This window comes from Eretmochelys imbricata, chromosome 10 (assembly GCF_965152235.1).
Source record: "Eretmochelys imbricata isolate rEreImb1 chromosome 10, rEreImb1.hap1, whole genome shotgun sequence".
NCBI lineage: Eukaryota > Metazoa > Chordata > Testudines > Cheloniidae > Eretmochelys > Eretmochelys imbricata.
In genome coordinates, this window is record NC_135581.1 from 78,011,388 (window position 1) to 78,025,441 (window position 14,054).

Genomic DNA, 14,054 nt, shown 5'->3' on the forward strand with positions numbered 1-14,054 from the left:
TCAGGTGCGGGAGGGGGCACCGGGCAGGGCAGGGGGTTGGGGTGCGGGAGGGGGTGAGGGCTCTGGCTGGGGGTGCGGGCTCTGGGGTGAGGCCAGAAATGAGGGGCTCAGGGTGTGGGACGGGTTCCGGGTAGGGCAGGCGGTGGGGGTGCGGGAGGGGGCTCCGGGCAGGCAGTGGGGGTGCGGGAGGGGGTGAGGGCTCTGGCTGGGGGTGCGGGCTCCGGGGTGAGGCCAGAAATGAGGGGTTCAGGCGCGGGAGGGGGCACCAGGCAGGGCAGGGGGTTGGGGTGCGGGAGGGGGTGAGGGCTCTGGCTGGGGGTGCGGGCTCCGGGGTGAGGCCAGAAATGAGGGGTTCAGGTGCGGGAGGGGGCACCAGGCAGGGCAGGGGGTTGGGGTGCGGGAGGGGGTGAGGGCTCTGGCTGGGGGTGCGGGCTCTGGGGTGAGGCCAGAAATGAGGGGTTCAGGTGCGGGAGGGGGCTCCGGGCAGGGCAGGGGGTTGGGGTGCGGGAGGGGGTGAGGGCTCTGGCTGGGGGTGCGGGCTCCGGGGTGAGGCCAGAAATGAGGGGTGCAGGGTGGGGGTGCGGGCTCCGGACAAAGGAGGATCCAGCCGGGGGTCTCAAGCTTCTGCGGCCCTCTCCAGTCCTCGGAGCCCCGCCCCGCCCCCCAGGCAACGCCCCCTCCTCAGGCCCCTCCCATCGCCAAGTCCCGCGAGCCATGACGTCATCGCGCTAGGCCGTGCTCGGGCGGTGTGCGTGGCGTGTTTGCGTCACTATGAGACCCGACGCCGGAAGCGGGAGCGGTTGGGCCTTGGGGCTCCGCGGCTCGCGCTCGGGCAGCATGAGGGGACGGCTGCTGCGGGCTTGGCGGGAGGGAGCCGCCGCCCGCGGGCTGGCCGAGCTCGGGGTCCCCCGGGGAAAGCCACCGTGGCGGGTGCTGTTCTTCGGCACCGACGACTTCGCCGCCGAGTCCCTGAGGGCGCTGGAGGCCGCCAGGTGCGGGGGGGGGGCAGAGAAGGGAGGACCATGGGGAGGGGGGTGAGCGGGTCCATGGAAGGTTTGGGGGGAGACCGTGGGGGTGGGAGGAAGGGAGGCGGGGACCAGGGGAGGGGAGGATGGGGAGAAGGGGGGGTGGATGGGTGGGGGGGCTGGCGAGGGAGGGACCGAGGAGGGAGGACCATGGGGAGGGTGGTGAGTGGGGACCATGGAAGGGTTGGGGGGAGACCGTGGGGGTGGGAGGTAAGGAGGCGGGGACCAGGGGGAGGGTGAGCAGGGACCGGGGGAGGGGAGGATGGGGAGAAGGGGGGGTGGATGGGTGGGGGGGCTGGCGAGGGAGGGACCGAGGAGGGAGGACCATGGAAGGGTTGGGGGGAGACCGTGGGGGTGGGAGGAAAGGAGGCGGGGACCAGGGGGAGGGTGAGCAGGGACCGGGGGAGGGGAGGATGGGGAGAAGGGGGGGTGGATGGGTGGGGGGGCTGGCGAGGGAGGGACCGAGGAGGGAGGACCATGGAAGGGTTGGGGGGAGACCGTGGGGGTGGGAGGAAAGGAGGTGGGGGACCAGGGGGAGGGTGAGCAGGGACTGGGGGAGGGGAGGATGGGGAGAAGGGGGGTGGATGGGTGGGGGGGCTGGCATGGGAGGGTGGGAAGGGAGGGACAGAGGAGGGAGGACCATGGGGAGGGTGGTGAGTGGGGACCATGGAAGGGTTGGGGGGAGACCGTGGGGGTGGGAGGAAGGGAGGTGGGGGACCAGGGGGAGGGTGAGCGGGGACCAGGGGGAGGGTGAGCAGGGACCGGGGGAGGGGAGGATGGGGAGAAGGGGGGTGGATGGGTGGGGGGGCTGGCATGGGAGGGTGGGAAGGGAGGGACCGAGGAGGGAGGATCATGGGGAGGGGGGGTGAGCGGGTCCATGGAAGGGTTGGGGGGAGACCGTGGGGGTGGGAGGAAAGGAGCCGGGGACCAGGGGGAGGGTGAGCAGGGACCGGGGGAGGGGAGGATGGGGAGAAGGGGGCTGGATGGGTGGGGGGGCTGGCGAGGGAGGGACCGAGGAGGGAGGACCATGGAAGGGTTGGGGGGAGACCGTGGGGGTGGGAGGAAGGGAGGTGTGGGACCAGGGGGAGGGTGAGCAGGGAGGGGAGGATGGGGAGAAGGGGGGTGGATGGGTGGGGGGGCTGGCATGGGAGGGTGGGAAGGGAGGGACCGAGGAGGGAGGATCATGGGGAGGGTGGTGAGTGGGGACCATGGAAGAGTTGGGCAGCGGGCTGGGGCGGTAACGGGGTTGAGAGGGGAGGTTGTGAAGGGGTGGGAGACTGTGAGGGAGGGAAGTGGAGACAAGCAGGAGGGTGAGACGGGACCGGGGCGAGGACGATGGGCAGCAGGGGTGGTGGTGAGGGGCCGTGAGGTGGGGTAGGTTGGGGTGCCTGGGGGAGCAGAAAGAAAGGAGCAGCTGTTTCTCCACCTGTTGTTCGTAGAGAGGCTTTGCCTTCCCTTCCTAGCTGTGCTGGTCACCCACTGGCATATGCCGCCTTGTCGTTCTGCCACAGGGAGCCCAGGGAGGAGCCGCTCATAGACAGGCTGGAGGTGGTGACTCTGCCATCCCCTTTGCCGAGGGGTCTTCCTGTGAAAAACTGCACCAAACAGTTTCAACTCCCAACCCACGAATGGCCGGATACAGGACCCAATGGCCAGTTTGATGTCGGGGTGGTGGCATCGTTTGGGCGTCTTCTGAGTGAGGACCTCATTCTTCAGTTTCCATAGTAAGTCAGACATGATGGAGCAGCAGCATGTTTTCGGGTATGATATGTTTCTTGTCATCTAGCCTTTGGTTACAGTAGCATGTGAAAAGACCATCTGGGCCTTGGGTCTTTTGTATTCTGAAGAATCCCTTTAAAGGGACAGCATCAACTCAAAAATCAGTCATTTTTCAAAAAAAGTTGAGTCATTGCAATACTAAGCTTGTTGCTGAGTTCTGCAGCAGATTTTTATGGCTTTGAACATCACAAGCTCTGCAAACTGTGAAAACTAATTATGCAGAAAGGCTATCAAATGTGCAAAGTTAATAAACTGAACAAAATAGCGAAATTTATTTTCTTGAATCTGTTCCAGTTAGCTTGGGTGCTGCTTGTAACAATAGTAGATTCAAAAACAAAAACGTTGACATATGGAAATGACTTAAAAAAAGTTAGAGGTCCTTGTAAATATGTGGTATGTTCCCCTTACTACTTCTGTTCCCATTCCCGTGTTCACTTGTTGCCAGACATTAAAGCTGTATTGTGTAAATATGACTCTAAAATGGCTGCTTTGCTCTTAGGATTGGCATTTTAAATATGACTTCGTGAAACTGATTGAATTTTCAATACATCTGAAGAGCTAAAACATGTTTTTATAAGAGGGAAGTTCAGTATAATAAGTGTTTAATACCCGTTTATATGTGTTACAGAATTACTGGTCCTATTCTAATTTTAAAATATTCTGATTCAGTGGCGTCTTGAATGTCCATCCCAGCTATCTCCCAAGGTGGCGTGGCCCTGCACCGATAGTCCACGCAGTGCTTCATGGTGATACAGTAACTGGGGTGACAATTATGCAAATTAAGCCTAAAAGGTACAGCAAACATTTTAAAAAAGATTCAATCACTGCAATGTCTGCCTTTAACAAATATTAAGTTAATACTGTGTTGAATATTCATTCTTTTTAAGTTAAATAGTATTGACGTTAATTTCATTTAATTAAAATGCATCTATGCACCCATACAGATGGTTTCATATTAAGTACTTTCAAACAGTTCAGAAGTTTTACCTGAACTGCTGTGACTCGTCATGTATATAGCTTGTGAGTGGACAAATTGATTTATCACAGCTGTCTGTTAAGCACTTTGTGCTGTACAAGTCAAAAATAGCACGAGATCTGCAGGACTACCGATCTCAACTCAACTGTGCAGTGAAACTGGTAAATTACCTCTCTCCTCTGATCTGCTTTTCTAGATGCTAGATGGTGTACTCACAGGTTCTACAAACTTGTTCATTTCTGAAACTGAACATAAAATGAAATGGCATAGTGTACCGAGTACATTAAAAGGTACATGCTATGCCCCTTTACTGTGGACCTGTCTGTTTTTTAGCTATACTAGAGGAATATTCTTCCTGTCCTACTTCTGTTGGATAACATATCTCAACAATGTATGAAATTCACCTTGAATATTTCAGGCCATTTTTCTTTTGAGGTGAAGCACTTGGAATTGTAAGTCCAATATTCAGAACAAAATTGTACACGAGAGCTAGTGTGAATGAAGTGATAGTCCACTAGAGGAAGAAGCTAACGCATATGTTTTTTGTTTTTAGGTTTGATGTAGGTCCAATTATTAAGCAGGAAAAGTTTGCTGTTCCTTCTCAGTGCACAGCAAAAGAACTAGAAGCAATATTATCAAAGTTGGGTGCAAACATGGTAAACCTACGCAAGTAACTGTCCACTTTATTCATTGCATTGTCCTCAGTTTCCATTCTGAGAAGCATTCCTTGTTATGAGCTATTTGTAAATGCATTAGAAAACAAAGGCATACATTCCCTCAATACACAAACCTAACTGCTTTTAATGCTACCATGATTTAACTGCAAACTTTGACAGGAAAATAGGTATAGGTGGTCTGAAATTTGGCAGTTCTGAGCATCCTGCGTTGCTGAAAAGATGCATTGGCAGTATTGGTGTCCCAGTCTGTTAACTGGTTCCAGTGGACACTAGTTCTGGTTTAACTGTCCAGAACACAGGCACTATCTTTTATTTTTCGGGGTTGGGTGATCCACACCCATTCCACCAAGAGGCCCTGCTCCCACTCCACCCGTCCCCCAAGGCCCCATCCTCACTGTGCCGCCTACCCACTGCTAAACAGCTGTTCAGGGGTGGCTGGTGGGTATTGAGCACCCACTATTTTTTTTCTGTGGGTGCTCCAGTGCCTATGTCCAAACAACAACTTTTTAAACACACTGTATGAATACTCAGGCTGACACTGCTTCCATTGAAATCAGTGGCAGATTTTTCACTTGATTTTACACCCAGTGACACTAGCAGGCTAGCTGCCAGCATAAGGTTGAGGAATTTTCAATTTTAATTGGAAAAAATTAGTTTATAGCACAGTTAAGTGTGTTCTTAGTTCAGTGAAATGAGTTTCTTTTGAGCTTTTAGAAAGTTGGACTGATCAAAATGTTTGAGGCTTTAAAAGTTTTGGAGGAATGCTACTGGCAATATATCTAATATAATGCTCATGTGCTATTTAAATTTGTTCTGTACAAAGCCTTTTTTTTGTTTTGCAGCTCATTTCAGTTTTGAAAAACTTACCTGAAAGTTTAAAAAACAAAAGGGAGCAACCAAATGAAGGAGTAACATTTGGTAGGTACTGAGTATTTAATGCAAATTGTATGTTTTTCTTTTTTTTTTTTCAATATTACCTGGGTATAGAATTCAGTTCCTGTGATCCTACATTGTGTTTTTTGGGCACTCTTGTATGTGTTGGTTCTTATTTAGGGCTGTGTCTGTATCTCTTGAAATCAACAGAAAACTTCCAATGACTTCTGTGTTAAAGGATTAACATCATGGGGGAGGCTGGGGGTAGAACACTGCAGAATCTTTCCTTAGATTCCAGGAGTAACAATTTTCTGACAGTCCCTGCAACCACTAAAGTAAAGACTACATCTCAAGATTCTAATCGGTTTCATGCTGTTCCTGTCTGCGTTACCAGAAAATTAACTCTTCGGCTTGAGCATAGGTGGTGTTAACTTGTGTGATCTTCTAGTGCTGGTGGTGCAACAAGAAGACAGACTTAAATGCTTTTAATGGCTTTACAAATTACACTTATTCAGTTGTAAATAAACACAAAGCAAAAATATAAAGTCTCTTTTTTTGCTTTGCTTTTTTCTAGCTCCTAAAATCACTGTTGCTATGAGTTGTATAAAATGGGAAGAACAAACTCCTGAGCAGATATTACGACTACAACGTGCCATAGGAGCTACAGTAAGACAAAACAAATAATTTTTTAGAAGCTTTCCTATAAGATAAATCTTACCCTAATTGGGTGTTGATGCTTTAGCCTTTTAAATGGTGGATTGGCTCTTTTTAGAGAGGCAAAGCAGTCACGTTGCATGAGGATAGGACATGGATCCAAGAACATCTCCTGAGTTCTAATGCTGGCTCTGTTAACTTACTGTGACCTTGCCAAGTTATTTAACTTCTCTGCTTCAATTTCCCTGTCAGTAAAATGGGGATATGTGTGGTACTTCAGAGAGTGCATTCATTCAGAGGAATGATGCTATATTTGTGAAGTACTGAGTAAAGTTATGGTTAACTGTTTTAAAGGATGCAAATGTATCCTTCAGATATTAACTACAAACATACCAGGTTTGTGTACACACATTTCTTGTTTGTGAAGCGTTAAAATTTCACAGGTATAGGAGTTCTTGAGTTCTCCATCCAAGTGTATTTAGGTATTTATCATGCACTGTTAGTGCTAGAGTAATTTTTTTTTAATATGTAGCTTAATATGGTTGTAAAGAAGTTTGAGAGGAAGGAATAGGAGAAGAACAAAAAAGATCAGATGCTTATATGCATGATGACCTGTAGACAGTCCACCCGACCAGGAATAGTCCCTAAACTTTTGCCTTAGAGCTGTTTACCACACTTTTCACATGAAAAAACAAAGTAATTGACGGAGACTCCTGTAGAAACATTCTCAGTTTGTCATATCTCCTTATGTATTTCCAGCTTCCATTGCAGACATTGTGGATGGGAAATACTGTTAAACTTCTGGATTTTGTGGAAGTGCATAACATCCGTAGCTTTGCTGGTATTTATTATAATCTGTTAACATTTTCTGCTACATGATTTTACAGACCCTGAAAGTGATTTAATTTAATTGGAAGTGAACATGAAGCTATGCTAGGCGACAGTTACATGATGCAAGTTTTTAACTAGGAGTCTAGTGGAATTAAACAAGACTAAATATTCTCATCTAAATGCATAGAAACTTATAAATTGCTCTCAATGTATTTTTATTAATGACTTGGATAATGCTGTGAAGAATGTGCTTATAAGATTTGCAGATGACACCAAGGGGGGGTGGGGGAGAGGGGTTGCAAACACTTCAGGATTAGAATGGAAAATGATCTTGACAAATTGGAGAGTTGGTCTGAAATCAACAAGATGAAATTCAGTAAAGACAAATGCAGTGTACTACCTTTAGGAAGGAGAAGCCAAATGCATAAATCCAAAATGGGGAATAACTGTTAGCAGTACTATTGCCTAGCCAAAGGATTTGGGGGTTATAGTGGATCACAACCTGAATATGAGTCAATATGATGCAGTTACAAAAAAAGGCTATTGTCGTTCTGAGGTGTATTAACAGGACTGTCGTGTTTAAGAGACAGGAGTTAATTGTCCCACTCTACTTGGCAATGGTAAGGACTCAGCTGGAGTTCTGTTCCCAGTTCTGTGTGCCACACTTTTTAGGAAAGATGTAGATAAATTGGAGAGAGAGTCCAGAGGAGAGCAACAGAAATGATAAAATGTTTAGAAAACCTGACCTATGAGGAAAGTTTAAGTCTGAATATGCTTAGTCTTGTTAAAAAAAAAAAAAAGCTGAGTGGGGGGACTGGATAACTGTCTCAAATACATTAAGGGCTGTTATAAAGAGGATGATGATCAGTTGTTCATCTCTACTGAAGGTAGGACAGGATGTAATGGGCTTAATCTGCAGGAAGAGAGACTTAGGTTAGGTAGTAGGAAAAACTTTCTAACTATAAGTGTAATTGAGTTCTGGAATAGGGTTCCAAGGGAGGCTTTGGAATCCCCATTGTTGGAGGTCTTTAAAAAACAGATTGGACCAACACCTGTCGGTGATGGTCTAGGTTTACCTAGCCCTGCCTCTGCATAGGTGGCTAGACTAGATGACCTCTTGAGGTCCCTTCCAGCCTTCCATTTCTATGATACTATTATTTTCTGTGTCTGGTAAAATTAATAGTTATAGGCGTAGACCTGTTGAGCCTGGGTCATCCATAGGGAAGGCCAGCCTCTTTTGTGTTTCCTGAAATCCTCTCTCAGGGGAGATGGGTAACATCCAGAAGAAGTTAATGGTACCTCTAGTATCTACTCTACTGCAGTGACTGTTTTGTTTGGGGACCTATTAGAAAGCAGTGTACTGCAGAGTGTGGCTTCACTAAGTCCCCTAGAGAGCAAACATGCCGTTATTACTACAAGGGAGCTTATGCATACTTTTGGAAAAGTTGGGGACCATGTTAGATATTTTCTGTTACTTATGGGACACTTTCACCCCTTACTCTGACTTGCTCCTCTCTGCTATATATCATAAAGAACAATGAGGTTTTTTGTGCAAACCGGTAACTGTCATAACTTTTTTACATAACTGTCTAGTTTCAGAGACAGGCATAAAAATAAGTTTCATGTTTTTTACTCTTATTCAGTAGCGTGAAAATGCAAGAAGTTCCTATTTGTTTGCAGATCAACTATTAAATGAGCATGGAATTGTTCCAGGATCAGTATTATACCATAAATCGTCACAGACATTGGTGGTACGTTGCAAGGTATGTTTTCTGCCTTTGCTTTCTATTCAGGGTTCTGAAGATGATTTTTAGACTGCTACCTCTGTTTTTAATAATCTGCACCCTAAAATAAGAATGATCAGACTTTAACAAACTTAGCTAGTAGATAGAGTCCTTAGTGTGTGCATCTTTTATCTTCCTTTCTAGGAAGGCTGGGTCGGAGTCAAAACTGTCATTTTAAAGAAGAAGCTTACAGCTGCTGACTTCTATAATGGGTACTTACATCCCTGGTTCCAGCAGAATTCAAAAACTCTTTATAGGGACTGCAGATTTCATACTCTCAAACTTACCACAGTGAAGAAGACTGAAAGAAAAGGAAATGGTGGTGCACAATATAAAACAAAGTGCATGAAATTTGTCAAACAGGATGGCTGTAAATGAATAGAAACATTAAGTATTTCATCGTCCATTACAATAAATGAAGCAGGAATTTCTTTAAGGGCGCTTCAACTGCAAAGTGTGTGATATTGGTATCATCAGCCAAGAAGATTTCTTCATTACTCTTTTACGAAGCACTATGTTTTATTCCTTAAGAGAAGAGCACACGTTAGTGAATGCCTAACTAAGACAATGAATAACCCTGATTCTATTGTTAGACAATTTAAATTTTGTGTAAAAAAATAATTTAAAAGCTTGATTTTTTTTCCAACGTGGCTTTGTCAGAGGGTAGATCAATATAGTTCTGTTTAATTATGCTTATCTGACAAACTTAAAGTAGTTTGTCCTTAAATGGCATAGGAAATTAATGAGAAACACTTTTTTACCTGCAAGGTCCTGTTTGTGTGAAACAAAACCTATTTTGGTAAGTAATATCTGCCAAAATCCTACTGGATCCAGATATTTATTTGTACAAAGGCATATGGTAATTGTGTAGTATTTCAGGCTCAGATTTGTAACTTTTCGTTAGTGGAACATTTTCAAGTGAAGTCCACAAGTGGGAATTGTCCAGGAGGATAATATTGGTAATTTTGCATGCTTTTATCTAAAATAAACTAGAAAACACAAAGCAGAAATTTAGCCTCTAAATCAGTACCCACTGGAATTAGAATTGTTCTCTTAGAGTACACACCATTTGGCTAGTGTTTGGTTGGATGACGGCCATCCAGAGAAGTTGTGTCTAATGGAAGAAAAGCTAGTACAATTTTGGCACTGAACACGTACATTGAATTAACTGTTTGTTTATGGTCATTCAAACATTTTGAATTTTGTAGAATACAGGAAACAGTATTTTGTTCTGATAATGTTTTGGGAAAATGTAGAAGGCTTTATTGCTTCATCTGGATGCAGGGATATCTGTTGATTAATGACAGCAGTCTGGAATGCTTTTCTGTCATCCAGGCTTATCACACAGATCTTTCAAAAACCCACTTTAGTGCTTGACATTAGAGGAAACAGCCAGAAGTTTAGTACTTTCTTTTAAAGAAAAACTTTTTTCTACCAGATGAGTGTCAATTTTTAAAGAAAAAAGGGTCAAGAAGCCCTGTTTTCCCAAAGAGGAGACAGGACTGGCCAGTATTGGCTACAGAACAGTAACCAGCAAACACCAGCCCTTGCATGCTTTGTGCTTTCGTCTTTCAGAGTTGCACTGTGCTTACATATTCAAGATTAAAATTGCAAGACTCTTATTAAATTGTGCTTTTAAAGTATCTAAGTAGAAATTTCCCCCCCATAAAATGACTTTATATTTACATTTAAGATTATTTAATAGAACTATGATTTGTATTATGGTAGTGCTTTTGTTATGCTTGTAAACTAACCTTTGCCACTAGGCTTAAGTTGTCATTTACATAGATTTTGGACAATTATCTTCAGCGGTTTATAGTCATCCAACTCTGGAAATAACTAAAGTTTAGAAAAACAATGGGACGAACCTCTGGCATTTATAAACAGGACTTGAAAATTGTATCAAACAATTTATTAGAGCCTACCGGTTGGAGGTATAGATGAAAAACAGGAGGTACCAGAGAATTCTAGGGGCAACTTCTTAGAAGCCTGCCATCCTCAGTTGTGGGGATTGCATATAGTGCTGGGATTTTTAGCAACTTTCTATCCTTGAAGCTGCTTGGGGGTTTCCATGTATTGTAGCAACCTCTGGCTTGTAGGTGTACAACAGAACTTGGAAGTTCCACCACCCTCTAGCTGCTGGAAGGGGGAAGATGCATTCTGTTCCTCCTTTCCCCTTCGGAACCTTCTAGCTGCTATGTATTGCCCTCTTGCAGAACGTATGGGCTGCTGTGAAGGGGGCTGGTCTTTGCTACTCTACCCTTCCCAGTCTCCTGCCTGCTGAGGTAAGATGGAAGAAAAATATTTGGGTTGGTGGGGGGATGATGGAGAGAGAAAGAGCTTCTCTGGGAATAACCCTAGTACTCATGTCTGCTCCTATATGTAGCTTTCTCAAGCAGCGTGACATTGACTTGATTCTGGATTGCATTACTATTGCCTATGAGGTCCTGAATAGCAGCAGTGAAACTTTGGAGTATTGCTAATTTCACTTTTTGGCTGCTTGGGAGAAGCTGGAGAATCAACAGAGCTACTGGAGCTGTTTGCAAACTCAGGAAAACACACTGCATCGGTTTCCATTCAGTTCATATTTTGCAAAGTTATCAATGAAATCCTAAGGGCTGTATACTTTACAAAAAGTTGTGTAAGTTCTATAGAAGTAAATGGCTCAAGTTCTCACAGTCACTAAGTAAAGTTTCTCATGTTGGTGGATATGCTTCAAGTTCTGGATATGCCCAGACTTCCTGCTTTAACCTCTCCCTCCTGGTCTATCTAGGGTTGCCTTGTTGGCCACCTCAATCTTTCAATGGCAGTGTGTGTACATCCTTTCAGATGTAAAGAAGGATGTGACTAAAGCTGGAAGAGAAACACAGACCATAAAGTTATTCTAAATGTGTAGACACCAAGGTGGCAGGCATCCTAGAAATAGCTGAGATGCATTGGGCAAGAGAGGAAAAATGCCTTACATTATATAACATGGAGGAAAACGTTTTAATGGAATACACGTCACAAAATTTTTCTTACTGCCCTCAGTCTATCCATGAATCTGTAACAGGTTTCCCAAAACGTAGACTCTTCCAAGATGTTTAGGCCTCTGACTCCTAATGTAAACCTGGACGCAGTATCATGGTAAAAGACTGGATCGTGTTGAGAATTTGTCACTTTGAAATAACTGCACATAAATAGGGCTGTAACTTATTACGCTTTTATGAGTTACAAATATTAAACTGAGCCTGTGTTTAGAAACTGAGACAGATGCTCAAACTAATGCCTTCTGCCCGCTTCTCAGCTAGTGGTCCGATATTTGACTCTTCTAATTTTTTCTAGCTCAACTTTTCCACCAAGGACAAGGAGATTAGCTTGTTAATGTCATTTATCTTTCTTGCATCTCTGAAAGCAAGATGGGTCTCAGACTAGGTTTTATGTACAACTTTAATTGTTATTTCAGTTTTTTCCTCCATTGTTTTCCATAAGCCTTCTTCCCAGCGAGAGCCGGTTGGAAATTTTCCATCAATGTTTTTTTCTGTGGGAAATGTGTTTTCCACCAAATGAAAATTTTTTTTCCTGGGAAAACTCCGATTTCTCTATTAGAGAAAATAAGCATACTTTGTCTTGTGTCTCGACCCAAAATGAAACCATTTTGGTTTTTCAAAGGCTCGTTCACCTGCACATCTACCAATGTGATATATGCCATCATGTGCCAGCAATGCCCCCCTGCCATGTACATTGGGCAAACTGGACAGTCTCTACGTAAAAGAATAAATGGACACAAATCAGATGTCAAGAATTATAACATCATAAACCAGTCGGAGAACACTTCAGTCTCTCTGGTCACTCGATTTCTGATCTCAAAGTGAGTATCCTTCAACAAAAAAACTTTGAAAACAGACTCCAACGAGAGTCTACTAAATTGGAATTAATTTGCAAATTGGATACAATTAACTTAGGCTTGAATAGAGACTGGGAGTGGTTAAGTCATTATACTAAGTGAAACTATTTCCTCTTGTTTATCTCCTCCCTCCCTTCCCTTCCCCTCCCCTCCTGCCCTCCCCCCTTCTTCAGACGTTCTTGTTAACTCCTGGAAATGTGCTGGAAATGGCCCACATTGATTATCACTTCAAAAGGTTTTCTCTCCCCCCACCCCACTCTCCTGCTGGTAATAGCTCATCTTAAGTGTTCACTCTCCTTACAATGTATATTTTTTTCATGGTCTGTGTGTATATATAAAATCTCCTCACTGTACTTTCCACTTTATGCATCCGATGAAGTGAGCTGTAGCTCACGAAAGCTTATGCTCAAATAAATTGGTTAGTCTCTAAGGTGCCAGAAGTACTCCTTTTCTTGTTGCGAATACAGACTAACATGGCTGCTACTCTGAAACCTGTCATTTTGGGGTCAGTTTGGCGTTAATGTATGTCCCCTTCAAGTGTGGTGCCTACTGGAAGCCCTATAATCCTATGGGCCAAAGTCCCTGGCCAGACTTTTCTCCCATGATGCATCACAGCCTCCCCTTGGCTGAACTGGCATGGGAGACGTTGTCTGGCTGGGGAGCTGGCCTATTGGGAAGAATGAGGCTGGATATCAGCTGAATGACAACTTCTATAAAATACTGTGGTAGCTCAGGACAATGGAGTTCATTGTCAAACTGAGGCAAAATTATTTGGCTTGACAAAAAAACCCAGCCTTTAACAAACTTAGCTACTAAGTAGAGTCCTATGGGAACAAAATATAAGGGATAAAGGAGGTCAGGAGAGCTGGTCGTTTCTCAATGAGACCATATTAAAGGCGCACTGCAGATACAAAAGAGAGAAAGTAACAGTAAGAAGCCATTATGACTCCCATCAGGAGCTCTTTAATGACCTGAAAATCAAAAAGGAGTCCTACAAAAAGTGGAAACAAAATAGATTGCTAAGGAGGAGTACAAATGAATGGCACAAGCATATAGGGACAAAATGAGTTAGATCTAGCAAAGTACTTTAAAGAATCTCTTATTGTCTTAATACATTCGGACCAAGAGAAAGATGAAAGAAAGTGTATGTCCTCCATGTAGAGGGGAAGGACAGCTAATAATGATATCAAGAAGGCTGAGGTGTTTAACACTTATTTTGCTTCAGTCTTCACTAAAAAGGTTAATGGTGGCCCCTACTCAATGCAATATTAACAAGGGGGTAGGAACACAAGCCACAATAGGGAAAGAACAGGTTAAAGAATATTTAGATAAGTTAGATGTATTCAAGTCAGGAGTGCTTGATGAAATTCATCTAGGGCACTTAAAGAGCTAGCTGAAGGAATCTTAGGACCCTTAGCAATTATGTTCAAGAACTCATGGAGGACAGGTGAGGTCCCAGAGGCCTGGAGAAGGGCAAACATAATATCTATCTTTAAAAATGGAGAATAAAGACGACCTGGGGAATTATAGACCAGCCAGCCTAACTTCAAAACCTGGGTACATACCAGA

At 44.7% G+C, this 14,054-nt stretch overlaps 1 protein-coding gene across 1 annotated transcript; it reads left to right on the forward strand.

Moving 5' to 3' along the window:
• Window positions 1–771: 771 nt before the first annotated feature.
• On the forward strand, window positions 772–12,915 carry MTFMT (mitochondrial methionyl-tRNA formyltransferase). The gene is made up of 9 exons (XM_077827897.1): window positions 772–992; window positions 2,537–2,749; window positions 3,474–3,596; window positions 4,334–4,436; window positions 5,300–5,375; window positions 5,905–5,996; window positions 6,744–6,825; window positions 8,496–8,578; window positions 8,744–12,915. Exons 1-9 carry the CDS (start codon window positions 772–774, stop codon window positions 8,975–8,977), a joined length of 1,227 nt encoding a protein of 408 aa, XP_077684023.1. The 3' UTR covers window positions 8,978–12,915.
• Window positions 12,916–14,054: the final 1,139 nt, after the last annotated feature.